The sequence below is a fragment of the Peromyscus maniculatus genome, chromosome 8 (assembly GCF_049852395.1).
Source record: "Peromyscus maniculatus bairdii isolate BWxNUB_F1_BW_parent chromosome 8, HU_Pman_BW_mat_3.1, whole genome shotgun sequence".
In the NCBI taxonomy this organism is placed as follows: domain Eukaryota; kingdom Metazoa; phylum Chordata; class Mammalia; order Rodentia; family Cricetidae; genus Peromyscus; species Peromyscus maniculatus.
The window spans coordinates 70,723,708-70,742,693 of record NC_134859.1 but is presented as its reverse complement, the minus strand read 5'-3'; the positions used below and the strand labels follow the sequence as shown (position 1 = coordinate 70,742,693).

Genomic DNA, 18,986 nt, shown 5'->3' with positions numbered 1-18,986 from the left:
AAAAATCTATTTGTAAAATGTTGTTTAAGCCAAGACGTAAATTCTGCTTTTGATAATTTCGAGGAAGACATCTGATAAGCAACCACAGAGGTAAGAGAATGCACATTTTTTACAAGGATCACACCAGTGGTCCCAGAGAGCTATCTTTGTAGCAAAACAACAATCACTTCAAAATTAGATGAAGATAGTTTTATCTGTGGACATTTTTTTTTTTTTTTTGCTGGATGGAAAAATAGTATAACGAGCAGCATCTGTGTGGGCAGTTCTTGGAAAGCTTCAATACACTATAGAAGCATTGCTTTGTTTCTCTTATCAGACTCAGGCAGTTCCCTGGAAGAACAACCTTTACATATGAATGACTGCATTCCACCAGCAGCTAGTGTCATTCAATACCACAGCACAAGATATAGAGAAATGGATTTCTATTGAGGTCTCTGCCCAGGAGCAAAAGCCTTTCCACAGTCATTTAAATCTTCTTATCAGTGGCCTACAACCAAGGCAAAAGCCAGGCTGTCCTACATGCATGGTAATGGGGTCCATGGTGTTTCAAGACTTACGGGCATTGAATATTAAAATTTCACTTCATTGCCACACAGCTGCTACTATATGATCTTAACAAATGTAATAGCTTATCATCTATACATGTAGGTGGCTGCTTTTACAGTTCCATAAATAATTAAACACTAGCTCATTGACCAGAGTGTTACATAGGAGCCCAGGTAATTGGTGTTTAAGGACAAGAGCCCAGGAAGCTGGATGACCTGCCTGCTTTTCATAACCCTCCGATTTTAGCTATGTTTTTTTTTAAAGCTCAGTGGCAAAATCTTTCTACTAAATGTGGCATTAATTGAATGTAATTAATTTTAAAATTATATTCACAGGATTGGACAAAAAGAGACTCTGCAGGGTAATGAAATAGCACTGATGAAAATCAACGGAATTCAGTTCCTTCCAGAAAGTTGACACACACTAATTACATGCACACCACAAATCAGTGTTTCATTCCAGTCCCTTCTCTGGAGCTATTATTTTTTAAAAGAAGGCTGTAATCACCATCAGAGTGTTTATGCCAGTTATATATAGCAGTTATTATCTGTTTTATACATGAAAACAGTCATTTCTGTTCTTGAAGGGAGGTACTCAAGTGAGAGGACCACATTGTTTTAAAATGTAAGAAGAATCTGCATTCCATTGAAAGGTAAGACTGGGAACTCGGTCATCAAAGCACACATTTTGCTTCCCCCAGAGAATCTACTTCCAAATGGCTGTGGCAGATGGTAGAAAGAAGAGACCACCATTCCAACTGAAGTGTCTGGACAAGGTCAACTTCACTCCCCATCATGAGGATGTGCTCTGAAGAGCAAACACACAGGCTGGAAGTGCATTTGGTTTTTATTCTAACGTGCATGGTGACTGTATCTCTTCCTCAATGGTTGGGGTCTGACTGCACAGTCTTAATTTAATTGGCTAGTCTGTAAAGAATTGGAGCTAGCAAAGAAATGAAGGAAAGGGAGAAGGGTCACTGCTCTAGGCATTCAAATTCCTGGATTAGAGCAGTGGATCTTTGCATAAACAAACGTTTGACTGGCTGGTGATAGTGGTGGTAGGGATTAAAATATTTTGCATCTAAGTTTTACAAAGGGCTAAAAAGAGTTGAATTCCTTGTCCCAAACACAAATGTTATACTATGTGATAGAAAGGACTCCTTGTAGTAAAATGTTATTTTAAAAATGTGTTACTTTTATTTATGTTGCATTTGTTTAACTCTGTGAAGCCCAGTTACTGTGCCTGTGTAAAACACCTGGTGGTTTCATCAAGAACTGAACGGCCAATAGCAAAGCAGGAGAAAGGATAGGCGGGGCTGGCAGACAGAGAGAATATATAGAAGGAGAAAACTGGGAGGAGGGAGCTAAGATCTAGGAGCCAGAGAAGGAGGAGAACTCCACAGGCCAGCCACCCAGCTACACTGCAAGCCAGGGAGAAAGAGTAAGATTTACAGAAGAGGACGGGAAAAGCCCAGAGGCAAAAAGACAGAGGGCACAATTTAAGTTGAGCTGGCAAGAAAAAAGCCAAGCTAAGGCCAGGCATTCATAACTAAGAATAAGCCTCCGGGTGTGATTTATTTGGTAGCTGGGTGGTGTCCTCCCAGCCCCCCCTACCCCCAGCAAAAACCTCTAACCACTCCTATTCACTATTTCTTCCACAGACAGCTTTGCTCACTCTGCCAAATATAAAAGTTTATAAGAAGTGCTTAGAGTACAGTGTGGTGGTGTACACCTTTAATCCCAACACTTGAGAGGCAGAGGCAGGCAGATCTCTGCAAGTTTGAGGACAGCCTGGTCTATTTAGTGAATTTCAGGACAGGGAGGGCTATGTAATATAGAAACCCTGTTTCAACAAACAACCAACAGTAAACAAAAACAAAGAAAGGCTTAGTTCTCAGCAAAATGAAACAAACGAAGCAGCCCCCCAAGTCCTGGTACTTCAACTTTGTAACGACTTTCTGCCTTAGAGTCCCCTCTGCCCGAATGGCTCCCCTGGTCACCCTTCCCCGAGTGTCTTCTGAACACTGGATGTTGGTGCTTTCATGCCTGGGGATGCTCTCTCTTTTTTCACATCAGGACTGAGTTGGACCGGGGTGTGAGGAACACAGTACTTCCCTGCTGTCGCTCTCTGGGCTCCCAGCAGTAAGGGGGTCCCCACATGGCAGCAAAAGCCCTTCTTGAAGCCATTTCTTATTCTGAAGATGCTGTACAGATTAGACCAGAGGTCACAAGGCTTCCCACAACAAGGGCTGTCCTTAACTGCAGTGCTCTTCTCACTAACAGTGTTCTTTGTCTCTAGCTAGCAAGAAGCCTAAGCCAGTAGGCCATACAGTTCGTAATTAAAAAACAACAACAAAAAATAGTGTTCTTTGTTGGGCACGCCGCTCTACTGTAGAAAGCTTCTTCATTCTGGTTAAACACAGCAACTGCAGGAACTGAAGTAATTTGGCACTCAGAACTAAAGCAACTTTCTGTTCTAGAATCTTGCCCTCTCCACCCGTCAACCCTCCAGTAATGGTGGCCACAGAGATGGTTATAGATTGCCTAATATTCTTTTACACACCAAGCACCTATTTCCTCAGCTATTCCTAACAACAGGCCCCCCAAAGGGGAAATTTTAGTCCCCTTCTGCCTCTCCCTTTCTGCCCCATAACTGCTCCAGCCTGTAAGTGGTGGCAGACTCTCTGGTTTCTGTTGTTGTTCTTGTTTTTTGTTTTCAAGACAGGGTTTCTCTATATAGCTTTGGAGCCTGTCCTGGATCTCGCTCTGTAGACCAGGCTGGACTTGAACTCACAAAGATTCGCCTGGCTCTGCCTCCGTGCTGGGATTAAAGGTGTGCACCACCACCACCTGGCCTCTCTGGTTTCTTGGACTAGAGAGGTTCCCTCCATAGGCCTCTTCCTGAATAAAGTTGGTGTCGTGGTAGTCATTTGTTCCCTTGTCTGTCTGTCCTTCTCTGACCTTACACTCTCTACCCGTCTACCTCTAAACCCTTGTCTTGTCATCTTTTCTGACAAATAATGCCCATTTCCTTCTTGTAGACACTGACCAAGGGAGGTTCTCTAGGCTTAGTTATTCATATTATGACTGCTTTTCAAATAAATTCACAATACAGAATATGGATTATCATATTCTAGAGAATTCCCATACAGATGTCTCCAGTATGATCAGTGTAGTATTTGCATGTAATCCCCTCAAATTCTCTGAACACCTAAAATCAGTCTCCTGAGTTACAGTACCTAACATTGTAAAGGCTGTGCACATAGTCAGTGAGAGTATTGTCTAGAGATAAAGACACCAAACTTTGTGCATTTTCAGTAGACACATGATTTTTTCCTAAATATTTTCCAATTTCAGCTGTCTGAATCTGAGGATTCAGCAGACATGTAATTCACACTGAGTCGTGAGCACTTTAAAGGACAAGCACCCAGATCAAACTGAGCTTTGATGCAGCAGCAACTGGGAACTGTGGTCTGTATTTCTTGTGTTTCACCCCAGCATCTGGTATAAAGTAGCTGCTAAGTAAACACATGCTGAATGAATATCTGAGCACAAGTGCAGACTTTTAGACAAGAGAAAGCTATTTCATTGAAGGAAAGCATGGAAGAGGTGAATCAATCTGTAAACGGCACATTGGCAGCTGTGTGTGAGGGGAAATGATGTGAAGACCAGGCTGCAAACAGTGCCGGCAGCAGCTGGACAGGGTGCTCCTTCACACTTAGGGAGGCAGAGGCAGGAGAAGAGTTATGAGTTCAAGCCTGGGCTGGTTTACCCAGCGAGTTCCAGGCCAGCCAGGACTGTATAGCAAAAATCCTTTCTCAAAAACAAACAAACAAACAAACAAACACCAAACCAGATTATTTATTTGTTACGAGCACTTCCTGCTTTTCCAGAGGACCCAACTGTCAGGCAGCTCACAACCACCTGTGGTTCAGTGCCAGGGGATCTAACGCTCTCTTCTGGCCTCCTTGGGTACCTGCATACATGACATACATTCACACACACACACACACACACACACACACACACACTTAAAAAAAAGAAAAGAAAAGAAAAACAGCAACAACACACCAAACAAGTAGCCAATAAACAAAGAAAATACCCAAAATAAAAATAAAAACTTATCAAAAGCTCATACATCTCAGGTCTGGCTATCATCTTAAAACTTTTACCCACAAATTTTGACTTAATATACTGAAAGACCTTTCCCCCAGGGAATGAACCACCCACTTGATGGACTCAGTTTATAGTCCACATACAATAATATAATCATTTAACAATTATATATGGACTAAGCACTCCTGGGGTGAAACATGAGAAATACAGGCCGATACAAATAGTAGGAAAGGAGGGATGAGTTATCATCTCAGAGGCATGGGCTGCTGGAGGAGTTAGAAAATCATTTTTCATTTTTTAAAGACAAGGTTTCTCTGTGTTGCCCAGGCTGTCCTGGAACTCACTATATAGACCAGGCTGATCTCGCACCTGGAGATCCACCTGCCTCTGCCTCTCAAGTGCTGGGATTAAAGGCATGCTCCACCGCCAGCTAGCTTGAAATAACTTTTGAATTAACTCTAGAGAGACCAACAAGGTAAGATTTTCCAGGTTGAGGGATGGAGAAAGTACAAATGCTGGAAAGCTTACACGGGACTAGAGAGAAGCAAGTCGCTCTGGCAGGCTGGAGTGTGGGCTGCATGACAATGGAGTAGCAAGATCACCACAGCAGGCAAAGCTGGTGAGAAAGAGAGAGGACACACACTGGTGTCTGGGTGTGGTGATATCATGGGCCAAGGAAGATTAGTAATGGGGATGTAACAAATATTTGTCTGTCAGTAAGAAATTAATTTAATTTTATGCAGTAAATTTGAGATGTCTTGCCTGAGTCATTCAGATAGGAACACCTAGATTGTATGTGTAAATTTTGTTTGAAGGAAGAGATCTGGATAGACATGTGATGTAATGCTTTGTCTAGGAGATGTATGATAGACATGCTGGCATCATAGTACTAGACACTACATGATGCTTACATATGTTTGGTGTATGTTTTTGTTGTTTTTGGAGACAGGGCCTCACATCATAGCCCAGACTGCCTTCTTACTCATGGCCCATCTCTTCCTCAGCTTCCTAAATTGGGATTATAGGTGTGAGCTACTATGTCCAATTGTGTATGATATATTCTTTTTTCCCCTTTTTTGGTTTTTTGAGGCAGGGTTTCTCTGTGCAGACCAGGCTGTCCTGGAACTCACAGAGATCCACCTGCCTTGCCTCCTGAGTGTCAGGATTAAAGGTGTATGTCACCACTGCCTAGCTTGTATGATACATTCTTTTTTTTTTTAAGATTTATTTATTTATTATGTATACAATGTTCTGCCTACATGTATGCCTGCCGGCCAGAAGAGGGCACCAGATCTCATTATTGATGGTTGTGGGAATTGAACTCAGGACCTCTGGAAGAGCAGTCGGTGCTCTTAACCTCTGAGCCATCTCTCCAGCCCGTATGATACATTCTTATACTCAGAAGAATAATTATAATCCAGAGCCCTGAATTATGACTTTCATTGAAAATCAGGAGTACATCACACTACTAAAAAGTACAAAATTACATGTTCCTGCTTTAAACTCTTTTCAACAACTGAAGACTGGATCTAATGAAAGAACTCAAAGCCACTGGGGCACAAGCACTAAGCAGTCACAGTCAGAGTCCATCTGTCCATCCGTCCTTCCTCCCTCCCTTTCTCTCTCCCTCCTACCGTCCCTCCCTCCCCTGCCTTCCCTGCTTCTTTCTTACCTCCTTTTTAGATACTGTTTCTCTATGTAGCCATGGCTGTCCTGAAACTCACTAAGCAGAACAGGCTGGCCTTGAACTCACAATGATCTACCTGCCTCTACCTTCCTTAAAGGGGTACATCACCACACCCAGCCCCAATAGCTAGGCAGGATTTCCAGTATTTCGGGAGGCAGAGGCAGGTAGATCTCTGTGAGTTCGAGGCCAGCCTGGTCTACATAGTGAGTTTCAGGAAAGGCACAAAACTACACAGAGAAACCCTGTCTTGAAAAACCAAAAAAAAAAAAACCTAGTTAAAAACAAGCCTAAGCTATCAACCGAGCCTTCATAATAAGAAGTCTCTGTGTCATGATTTGGGAACTGGCTGGTGGGACAGAGAAAGACTGGATACACCAAAGTTCAAGGTGGCACAGAGCACAGCATCAGAGAATAACAATATGAAGGCAGAGGATGGCCAGGAACATGAGAGAAATCGGGCTGGGCGGTAGTGGCGCACGCCTTTAATTCCAGCACTCGGGAGGCAGAGCCAGGCGGATCTCTGTGAGTTCCAGGCCAGCCTGGGCTACCAAGTGAGTTCCAGGAAAGGTGTAAAGCTACACAGAGAAACCCTGTCTCGGAAAAAATAAAAATAAAGAGAGAGAGAGAGAGAGAGAGAGAGAGAGAGAGAGAGAGAGAGAGAGAGAAACCGGTAGATAACTGTTCTTTGGACAGGACATTTGTTGTTTTCAGGCTTCTTCTTCTTCTTCTTCTTCTTCTTCTTCTTCTTCTTCTTTGTTTTTGTTTTTTGTTTTTCAAAACAGGGTTTCTCTGTGCAGTTTTTGGTGCCTGTCCTGGATCTCACTATGTAGACCAGGCTGGCCTTGAACTCACAGAGATCTGCCTGGCTCTGCCTCCCAAGTGCTGGGATTAAACACGTGTGCCACCGCTGCCCAGCTGTTTTCAGGCTTCTTATATCATTTCCCTAATGATAAAATGCAATGTTAAATATATTCAACACGTTTCTACCTGTTTCCATGCTGGGAATTACTTGTTTTTGAGGAAGCAGACACCTCTTGGAAGTCAGTGAAAGAATCATCAAGGGATCCTGACTTGGAAGCATCTTGAAAATCCTGGAAGTCATCTTCTTCTGTCTTTCCCACCTAGATTTAGAAGGTATCTTAGAGTTAGGGTTACTACTGCTGTGATGAAACACCATGATCAAATCAACTTAGGGAGGAAAGGGTTTATTTGGCTTATACTTTCATAACATTGCTTATTATCAAAGGAAATCAGGACAGGAACTCAAACGGCAGGATCCTGGAGGCAGCAGCTGATGCAGACCATGGAGGGGTGCTGCTTATTGGCTTGCTCCTCATGGCTTGCTCAGACTGCTATCTTATAGAACCCAGGACCACCAGCCCAGGGATAACCCCACCCACAATGGGTTGAGCCCTCCCCTATCAATCACTAATGTCCTATAACCAGATCTTATGGAGGCATTTTCTCAATTGAGGTTCCTTCTTTCAAGTAACTCTAGTCTGTGTCAAGTTGACATAAACCTACCCAACACATTTGACCTCTTGTTACCTTGACACACAAACACATCACCGTTAAGCCAAAACCTTTCCTTTCTTGTTTTCCCCCAAGATCACACATTACTATCAATGTTACAATATAAAATTCTAAATTTTAAAAGTCCCAGTCTTTAAAAATGTAGTCTCTTTAAAACAGTCTGTCTCTTTTAAAATCTAACAGACTTTTTTTTAAAATTCAAAGTCTGTCAACTGTGAGCTCCTGTAAAATGAAAAATAAATGATTTTTTTTTTTATGGTTTTTTTGAGACAGGGTTCCTCTGTGTAGTTTTGGTGCCTGTCCTGGATCTCACTCTGTAGACCCGGCTGGCCTCGAACTCACAGAGATCCACCTGGCTCTGCCTCCCGAGTGCTAGAATTAAAGGCGTGTGCCACCCCCCCGCCCGGCATGAAATACTTTCTTACTTCAAGAGAGAAGAACCAGGGCACAGTCACATTCTGAACCAAGCAAAACTGAACTTCAACAGTGTAAATAATTCAATGTCCAATTATCTGGGATTTACTCTAAGGGGCGTGGGTCACTTCTCCGGTTCTGCCCTCTGCAGCTCACAAAGCTTGTCTTCTACTTTCAGGCTGGCTCCACTCCACTGCTGCTGCTGTTCTTGGTGGTCATTCCATGCACACTGGTATCTCCAAAACTGCTGAGGTACTTTGCTGCAACTGGGCTGCCCTTTCACCAACAGCCTCTCCTGGGCTCTCTTCAGGGACTCCAGCCCTACCACATAGTGCCAAGCCTCAGCTGCTTTCCATAACCCCTTCACACATTCAAAACCAGCACCACCTGGGTGACTCTTACATTTACAAAATCAGCTGCCAGCACAAGGTACAACCTTGGCCATGACTGGAACAGTGTGCACTGCCTCTCTGGAAACACTTTCCAGAGGACTTCATTTCAATGATGCTTTTGTTTTGTTTTTCAAGACAAGGCTTCTGTGTAGCTCTGGCTGCCTTGGAACTCGCTCTGTAGACCAGGCTGGCTTTAATCTCACAGAGATCTGCCTGCCTCTGCCTCCCGAGTGCTGGAATTAAAGGCGTGCGCCACCAGCACCTGGCTTCAATGATGTTTCTTAATCACAGCAGATCCTTCAGCTCCAGCTGACCATTCACTAGCAGATTCTTCACACAAAAGGCCCAGTAGTCTTTGCTTCCTTTGAAACTTCACAAGCCAGGCCTCCACCAGCTGCACTACTCTTAACATTCTTATCTCCCAGGCTCCCACACAACAGCTCACTGAGCTCTCAGCCCTCAATGGCTTTTCTAGTCCAAAGTTCCAAAGTCATCTAAAATCCTCCCCAAAACAACATGACCAGGTCTGTCATAGCAATACCCCAAGACCCTGGTACCAACTTGTCTTAGGGTTACTATTGCTGTGATGAAACACCCTGAGCAAAGTAACTTGGAAAGGAAAGGGTTTATTCAGCTTACACTTCCATATCACTGTTCATCACTGAAGGAAGTCAGGACCAGAACTCAACAGGGCAGGAACCTGGAGGCAGGAGCTGACACAGAGGCAATGGAATGGGTGCCAAGCCACTGGCTGGCTCCTCATGGCTTGCTCAGTCTGCTTTCTCATAGAACCCAAGTCCACCAGCCCACGGATGGCACCACCCACAATGGGCTGAGCCCTCCCATATCAATCACTAATTAAGGAAATGTCCTATAGCCAGATCTAATGGAGGCATTTTCTCAATTGGAGCCTTTCAGATAACTCTAGTTTGTGTCAAATTGACATAAAACTAGCCAGTACAGAAAGGATATTTACATAGGGAACACGAGATTGTCAAAGCAAATAACTCCTCTCTAAGCAGCAATCTCAGAGATTATCATTTAATTGCTCAATTTTGTTACAACTACCTAATTTCATAATGAAGTGTGTGTATGTATATGCACATATGCTGTGCTTGAAGTGAACACAGGGTCTGTGCACATTAGGCAAGTGCTCTACCACTGAGCATCTAGCTCCAGGCAAGAACATAATTGAGATATAACGATGGAAGTACTTAAGGCAAGAATTCTGTTTCATATTTTAAAGTATTCTCTGGCATAAATGTAAAGAGATTGGCCTAAATAGCTAACCTCTGAATTTTTTAAAGCAGCTGGATTACATTTGTTGGGTTGCTGACAACAAAATGATGCTAACAGCAATGTTTGTGAACAGACACGCCATGAGCCCCTCATAAGCAGTCATACACATGCATAAAGCAAACCCTGGCTCCTAGGCCAACACTCAGAGCAGCAGCAGACCGTTCATGGTCCATTTACTTTATGTAACAAGCTCACGCTACACTGTTCAGTACTTAAGAAATGTAATTACACAACAGGGTCATCTTTCCATGCATAAATGCAGATCTATTTTGATAATTTTGACGATTACTTCCCACTCTATGGAGCAACAGGAATCCATTGGACATTTTCTTCACGATGAGCAGTACATTTTATTCTAACAAGCAGTGGTACTGTTGACATCCTGTGCATTTCTGCTAATTTCAGTTAGCATCTCTGAAGACATGGACATGTTTTCAGTTATGCCAACAGACCTACAGGATTAGTCACTCTTCCCTACATGTTCATTGACATTAAATATCTGTGCATTAAAAATATTGGTTTGCTAATTCGAGAAGTGAAATTTTTACATTTCTCTCTCTCTTTTTTTTGGAGACAGGATCTCACCATGTATGTATACTGGCTGGTTTTGTGTGTCAACTTGACACAAGGTAGAGTCATCAGAGAGGAAGGAATGTCAGTTGAGGAAATGCCTCCATGAGATCCAGCAGCTGTAAGGCATTTTCTCAACTGGTAATCAGTGGGGGAGGGCTCAGGTTATTGTGGGTGCTGCCATCCCTGGGCTGGTGGTCTTGAATTTTATAAGAAAGCAGGCTGAGCAAGTCACGTGGAGCAAATCAGTAAGCAGCACCCCTCCATCCATGGTCTCTGAATCAGTTCTTGCCTCCAGAATCTTGTCCTATTTGAGTTCCTGATCTGGCTTCCTTCAATAGTGAATAGCAATATGGAAATGTAAACCAGTTTTGGAGCCTGTCCTGGAACTCACTCTGTAGACCAGGCTGGCCTTGAACTCACAGAGATCCACCTGCCTCTCTGTCTTCTGAGTGCTGAGATTAAAGGCATGAGCCACCACTGCCCGGCCCCAGCTTGCTTTTTGATCATAGTGTTTTGTCACAGCAATAGAAACCCTAAGACACCATGTAGTCCTGGCCTGAAACTTTCTATGTAAACCAGAAGACCTCAAACTCAGAGATCCTCTGCCTCATGAGCTGAAATCAAAGGTGTGGACTACCACATCTGACCTTAAATCTCTGTCTCTCAGTCCTGTGTGTGTGTGTGTGTGTGTGTGTGTGTGTGTGTGTGTGTGTGTGTGTGTATGTGTGTGTGTGTATACATGTGCAGAAGACCAGAGATTGGTATCATGTGTTCCTTAACTGCCTTCCATTGAAGCAAATACCTTAATTCTCAACAAATATTTTGTGTATTTAAAGAATAATTAAAAATAAACAATTAAATTTTGTATTATTTTTACTTAAAAATTACTTTATTTCTTGCAGAGCTGGGGTCAAATTTAGGACCTTGAGCATCCTAGGTGAGAGCTCATTGATGAACCACATCTCTGTCTCCACACCACTTAATTTTCACATCAAGTGCCCACTATAACACAGCAGACTAACTCTCTGGAAGCCAAGCTGCCCACATTCACTTCTAGGAATGATCTAGCACACACAAGGCTTCTCCACTTACCTGGTTTGAGGGGTAGGCTGGCATGAATCCACTAGAAGTTGGAGCTGCAGCTCCACCCACTGGTCCAACAAGGTTAATGCCCATGATGGGCTGTCCAAGGCTGAGGGGCATGGAGCCTGCAGGGACAGCGGGCATCGCAGTCGGCTGGCTCCCTGGGGTAGGTAGAGCCATAGGAAAGCCGCTTAAGGTAGGAATGGGAGCCGCTGGGAACTGGTTCAAAGCATCAGGGCTCATGGCAGGAACACCCCTCTAAGGAACACCAGGAAACGGAAACATTTTAGGTGACTGCAGACCATACTCCAAATCTGTGCAAGAGAGACCTACACGTAGCTTTCTTGTTGTTTCTCTGTCTGATTCCTCAAATACATGAATCTGATACCCAGAGAAAAGTAAAAAGGTCAATACTGCAGGTTCCACTACTACCCTATACTTGTAAGGATGTAATTATACAAGGCCATCCTTGTGGACCTATTTATTTCATCCAAACTATCCTCACTTAAAAATCCAATGCTAATACTCAGATATGCCAGCACATATCAGCTGTGACATTTTCTGTCTGATAAGTTTGGCTAATTTGCTAAAATCAAGTAACTTTAGCTAATTCCAAAATATAAGAAACGTTGTTACCAAGCTAAATATACTTTAAGGAATTCTAAACAATGGCAGAAATTGATTTCATCAGTTACTTCATTTTCAAACAAAGGAATAACTTACTAGGATGTACATTATATGGACTATACACTTTTGAAACTTTATCACATATGAGCTAAATTTTAATGTACAAGGAGATCTACAAGGCAGTAGTGAAAGGAGGTTCACACTCTTTCAATCTGTAGTAACAACACACTTGTTCTAACACAAGATACGTAGTCTACCTGTGTTACTGCTACCATGGCGAGAACAGTATAAAGCTCTTCCTTAGTAAGTTTGCCAGGTGTAGTCCGATTGGCTAGAGCCCATATCTGTCCGAGAGTTTCCCTGGGAAGTCCAGATGACATCAGAATGGGATAAAGTTTAGCAGTATCTATTCCAGTTGGAGTCATTGTGGTTTCTAAAATTTTCTTATAGGCATCTATTAAAAGAAAGACCAGATGACAAATGCAAACACATTGCAGGTGACTGACTCTGTTGTTGCCATTGTTGGTATAAAGGAATAATCTTAAGTCAAATTGCTTTAATTTAGTTGGCATCTGGCTCAGTGGGGAAAGGCACCTGCTGCCAAACCTGATGACCTGAGTTCAATCCTTGGGGACCCACAAGGTGGAAGGAGAGGACTGACTCCCACAGGCTGTCCTCTGAGTTCCCAAGACTTGACTAGGAGAGGACGCGTGCATGTGTATGGAGGAGAATGAAGGGAAGGATAAACTATCAGAAAAAGGACAGGACTAAAAAATACACTAAGATCTCATTTCTGTAGGGTTGAAGAAAGGAAAGCGGAGAGATTCAAAATGGTCTGGGAGAGTATCTAGCCTTTGATTTATGGTTGTATGATTACAATAAAAAGCAGACATTACCAATTTCTCCAAGGAAGAAATTCTTCTGTAGAGATCTTGCATCAAGGTTGATTTACTCAAGTGGAGAACAACTTTTGTCTGTACTGACCTTGAGCGCTGATGAGCTAGTGGACATTACCTCCAGCTTGCAGGGCGCTGAGCAGCAAACCAAGCAGCCATGACATACTAACCCCAGCATCTGCTGCTGAAATTGTATCTGTGTCTATTGATCGTGGCTTAAATATACCATCGTGTGGTATCTACCAAGGACTACCACACAATCCATTTTAGTCATTTCCTCAACTCAGCAATAATACTACACATAAAAACAAACACCACTTTCCAATGTAGAAAATGATGCTACCTAATCTTTCATTTCATAGTTTCATAGGACAATCAGAAAAAATTTTTTAAATATAATTCTTATGAATTGAGAAAGTATTACACATACTAGAGTGATTCTTTTAAAAAGCTATTTTTAAAACTTTTATGTGTATGGGTGTTTTGCCTGAATGAAAATCTGTGCACTACATGTGTGCCTGGTATCTGCCGAGGCCAGGAGAGGGTGTCTGATGCCCTGGAACTGAAATGTAGTGAATCATTATGTGGGTGCTGGGACTTGAACCCAGGTCTTTTGGAAGAGCAGCGTGCTCTTAACCACTGAGCCATCTCTTCAGCCCCAATACCATGATTCTTGATAGGTTATTATTAATAATCTTTGAAATAAGTATCTGATAATATCATCATTTAAAACACAACAATCCTAACTGCTGGCCTTTGCACCACGAACCATCTTGCCACTCTCAATAAAGCAGTTTTTTTTTTTTTTTTTTTTTTTTTTGAGACAGGCTCTCACTGTGTAGCCCTGGCTGTCGTAGAACGCACAGAGAACCCCTCTGCCTACTAAGTGCTGAGAGTAAAGGCGTGCATCACCATGCCCAGCCCATAAAACAGTCTTAAACATGAGGTTTATTTAGTTTGCTATCCGCCTGCAGAAAATAACTATAAGCAACAACTCCTTCTGCATATTTTATAACCACGACAGTAAATATTTAATCCCTCTATAATATTTAAAGTAAAATATCTAGAGAAAAATGTTGGGCAAAGCAGCTTTACTTTACCTGGAACCAAACTCTCATTGTAAATCCAAGGAGGCATTCTGGGCTGAACAGGATCCTGAGAGGGAAACACACCCACACCTAGAAGGTAAGGATGGTTAATGTACACATGACCTGGAGAAGAGAAAAGCCACTGCTCTTCACAAAGAGGAGCACTGGCTGGAGTCACTAGAAAAAAGTCACCAATATAATAAAAATAATAAAGTAATATAAAAGTTTCCAACAACTCTTGTACAGTAACTATGTATTAAAATGTAGAGTACAAGGTACCAAATCAATCATCTGGGACACAGGAGTCAAGCACCATTAAATGTGTTTGACAAGTTTAGGAAAAACACAATAGTTTAATGGCTTAGAATTACATGTATAAAACATCCTCCTGGGGTTTGTCTCCAGGGTTGCCCACAACCTGATTCATCTCCACAGTTAAAATTTGGATTCAGCTTTTGTGTTTTGGGCACGGGACCCAGGGCCATGTGGGTGCTGAGTGCACGTGCCGCTGCAGCCCGAAGACCTGTGCTGTGGGCTCAAGCCCGGGGCCTTGAGTGTGTGAATCTGGATCTTTCAGGCAGCAGCACATACAATTTAGTTCAGAGAGGAAAACTGCATTTTCATTGGTGACTTTTTCAGTTACAGCTAAACTTTTTACCTTTTACGGAAAACCAGAAAGCATGAGGGGAATCAAAAGGGAACTGTTGTAAAATGAGAGGAAATTTTAGACCAGGAGTGATTCTGATTAAGAAACAGGGTTATCAAAATCATTTGAAAAGGAGTAATACAGTGTGTTCAAAGAATTCAGAGCAAAATCTTAGGGGTTAATTGGAGATACGATTACATAAATGTTTTTTTAAGCAAAATTTGAATTAGCACAATCAAGCAGCATCCATTTTAAGATTAATGCTGAAAGTGTTAGCTTCTGAGCGGCAGTTGGTTAAACAAAGTTCGTGCTGAATGTGCAGGAGCTCACCACTCTCTCCGTTTGACAGGTTTTGGTCTGAAGTCTTTTCTGCCTGGGCAGTGGTGGGACCACTTACACATCCATCTACAGCACCCCTGTTACGGGCCACTAAACCGGGACAGTCCTTACTGGAACCTGGGACTACGGCTTTGTGCCCAGCTTCAGGAGTGTTTAATTTAATTTGTTCCTGCCCAGATGTACTTATATCACAAGATACTAGGAGCTTCTCTTCCAAGGAAGGGCCTAAACAAACAGCATGAAGGATTACTTGTACGTTACTTGCATATCCCAATCTTTTCATCATCCCTTCCCACCCTCATATTCTCAGGGGAAGAACTCCCACAGAACATGGATTTCGTAATAATTTAATTGTTACCCATTAGTGTAGGACTTGAGAGACTTCAGAGGTTTGGGGGGCTTAAAATAATTACCCTACTCTGGTTCTCAGGGATTCCATGCTGCAGTGGGTAGAATCACGTAGTGGGGAGGAGCACTGCTGTGGAAATTCGGTAAGCCACCAGACACAGACACTCCTCCTAACTAGTGGGAGAGCCTTGTCTGGCCTGTTTCCACATCTGTCAATGACAGTCTTCGAGACCAAGCACAGGTCTCCCAAGACCCTTCCCAGCACACCCTGTCTTTAGATAGACTGTGCCTGCCCCATAATTTCACAAATATAAAAATGGAAGTCCAGAAATGTTTCAAGACTTGTCCAAGGACAAAATATGTCACTGCAGCAAGCCGGCCTCAAAGCTGAGCAGGTCCTGCCCCTCTGTCCGCTTAGTGCTGGGATTCCAGACATGGTCACCATGTCCATCTTAGATGCAGTCCTTTTTTTCTTCTCTCTCCTTTCTTTCTTTTTAAAACAGGGTCTCATATAGCTCAGAGGCTGCCTTGAACTATGTAGCAAAGGATGACCTTGAACTCCTCCTGATTCTTCTGCCTCCATGTCTCAAGGAACGGATTACAGATGTGTGTACCATAGCTGGCTAGAGAGATCACACTTTAAAAGGATCGCTTTACATTTATTTCCTTCTGTGTGTGTGTTGCTGCATATGTGAAAGTGAGAGGACAGCTTGTAGGCGTCACTTCTCTGCTTCCTTCCAGAAGGTGAGTTCTGGGGAGAAACGCAGGTCGTCAGGCTCAGAGGCAAGCACTTACTGCCGAGTCGGCTCACTGGCCCTGAAAGATTGCTTTTTAACGGTGTTCTCCCTAGTGCGTTATTATAACATGATATCAGTGATTTTTTTTTTCCCCAAGCAAAAGCTAATCTGAGGAGGTCAGTTTGCTTTTAAAGTTTTTCGGTGGTTTCACTTGTTTCTAACACAGTGGCAAAAGGTTCTAAATCACTTTTCTGCCAAATGAAGATGCAAAAACTTAATCTAGTCTTGCATAGGTGGCTGTTGAAGGTTCTCATAACTCACATTTGCGTTTCTTTGCCAATAGCACTGTATGATTCTACGTAAGTCAGAGAATTCCATTACCCTAGACTGTCTTCACCCTTAGAGGACTACACTAGTTACTTGCTTTCTGCACACTGTGTGATTCTACGTAAGTCAGAGAAATCCATTACCCTAGACTGTCTTCACCCTTAGAGGATGACACTAGTTACCTGCTTTCTGCACACCGTGTGAAGTTGGAGCGGCAGAGAAACAAGGAGCTTGCCCAGGGCCACCGTGTAAGGCAAAAGACACTGGCACCTGACCTGCAGGGAGAGGCTGTGCTCCAGCCTTCTGTGTGTGCACCTGGCCCAGTGGGGCGGTGGGGAGGAAGGACTGAAAGGGCCGGGCCGTGGAAGAGGGCCCACAAGCGGGGACCTCAATAGGCCCCTGCATAAAGTCACTGAATTCGTCTTCGTCAAGAAAGGCAGGTGATGGGGAGACAGTTTTGGTAGAATGAGATGATGTGGGACAATCTGCAAAATGGAAAATGGCAATGAAACACACAGGAATGAAAACCAAAGAGAGAGAGAGAGAGATCCAGATGTAACACAACCCTCAGAACATCCTGAAATAACAACAGTGAGGTGAGTGAGACCCAACAGTCAAGCGGAACCAGAGTGCTCAGGGAACACTTTGATGTCTGTTTCGTTCTAAAAATAACTACTTTATATCTGGTTAAAAAACAGACAGAGGGGACTGGAGAGATGGCTCAGAGGTTAAGAGCACTGACTGCTCTTCCAGAGGTCCTGAGTTCAATTCCCAGCAACCACATGGTGGCTTACAGCCATCTGTAATGAGATCTGGTGCGCTCTTCTGGCCTTCAGGGATGCTTGTAGGCATGTATACATAATAAATAAATAAATCTTAAAAAAAAAAAAACCAGAATGAACTCGAATTTCATTCTTTCATTTTATTAGGTAGTACTAAATGTGTATCAAAGTGATAATTATTTCTGGAATCCAAGTGGACTGTCTGATACTATTTCTTTTGTTTGTCTATTTGTTTGTTTTTTGAGATAGAGTCTCTCTACTAAGCCCTGGCTGTTCTGGAACTCGCTCTATAGACCAGGCTGGCATCAAACTCTCAGAGATCCGCCTGCCTCTGCCTCCTGAGTGCTGGGATTAAAGGTGTGCACCACTACACTTGGCCTAGACAATCTTACTGAACAAGCAAACATATATGAACAGCTTCTGAACAGCACAACACAACTGATTACTCAACATGTTTCCCTTGCTGCTAACTGCTGACCACAAGTCTGTGCTGACAAGGGAACTCAGTGTGAACACAACGTCAGACCTAACAACGGCCGCTGCTCTCTGCGTTTCTAAGTTCGGTGCCAGGTTCAGTTTTAGTCGTAACTTTCAATGTTTGTAAGCTGATGGGCTCAGCTATGTAGCTCGGGTTGGCCTAGCACTTGCTATGTAAGTATTCTAGGCTAGCCTCAAACTCACAACTCCCCTACCTTAGCCTCTGGGTGCTGAGATGTGCCACCACACTGCCTGAATCACTTCATCACTAGCTTATACAGCTTATAATTTTCAGTTTTTAGATATACTTTTCCTTATCTCAAAATGATTGATAGTATCTATTCGCCTTCCAATTTTAGTGTCTACTTTACTTTGGGCATGATTTTGGTTAGGAATCAAGGTACATAATTGAATCAGTGAAATTAACAGGACAGAGTCAAAGCTGAGCTAGAAAATCAAGAATTACTAACAGGCTGGAGAGATGGCTCAGTGGTTAAGAGCACTTATCACTCTTTCAGAGGACCTGGGTGTGGTTCCTAGCACCCATATCAATTTCACAATAGCCTGTAATTCCAGGTCAGGAGATCTGATGGCTTTGATGGACACCAACACACATACACACATAAATAAAAATAAATACTTAAAAAAATTAATAACAGTGTCAATATTGTTTTCTCCTGATATTAACTTATAAGAGATACTAAAACACAAGGATTTAAGATAAAATTTTTTGATATAATATTTTCCAGCAGAATATAGTACTTTTTGATTTGATGAATGATTTATGAAAATGGTTTGTTTATTAATGGTATATTATTATTGAAAATATTATTATTGAAAATAGCTGGCACAAAAGACTGATAACAAAATGTCAAAATATTTAATTTCAAAGAGATGAAAAAACATTTTGCCGACAATTTCAACTGCTAAGTGTTTAAGTGATAACAAAACAACAAAAAAATCTCTTTACCCTGCTTCTCTAAAAGGCAATTTTATTTAAAACTACAAAGAAATTTACTGAAGAAACTGAACTTTCCTGAGAAGTATTATAGCCATGACTATTTAAAAATGGGGCAT

The 18,986-nt window shown here is 42.5% G+C and overlaps 1 protein-coding gene across 11 annotated transcripts in view; it reads right to left on the bottom strand.

Moving 5' to 3' along the window:
• Synrg (synergin gamma) overlaps nt 1-18,986 on the bottom strand; it is an 87,554-nt gene that overhangs the window by 42,626 nt on the left and 25,942 nt on the right. For 4 of the 11 annotated variants that reach the window (XM_076543050.1, XM_076543052.1, XM_076543051.1 and 1 more), the window contains exons 7-11: nt 15,230-15,463; nt 14,266-14,343; nt 12,527-12,723; nt 11,652-11,900; nt 7,336-7,469 (exon numbers count right to left, since the gene is read on the bottom strand). In XM_076543050.1, coding sequence (XP_076399165.1) covers nt 7,336-7,469; nt 11,652-11,900; nt 12,527-12,723; nt 14,266-14,343; nt 15,230-15,463 — 892 coding nt within the window. Of the gene's footprint in view, nt 1-7,335; nt 7,470-11,651; nt 11,901-12,526; nt 12,724-14,265; nt 14,344-15,229; nt 15,464-16,832; nt 17,136-18,986 lie in introns of all 11 variants that reach the window. The other 7 variants (XM_076543054.1, XM_076543056.1, XM_076543055.1 and 4 more) reach the window with 2 other exon arrangements.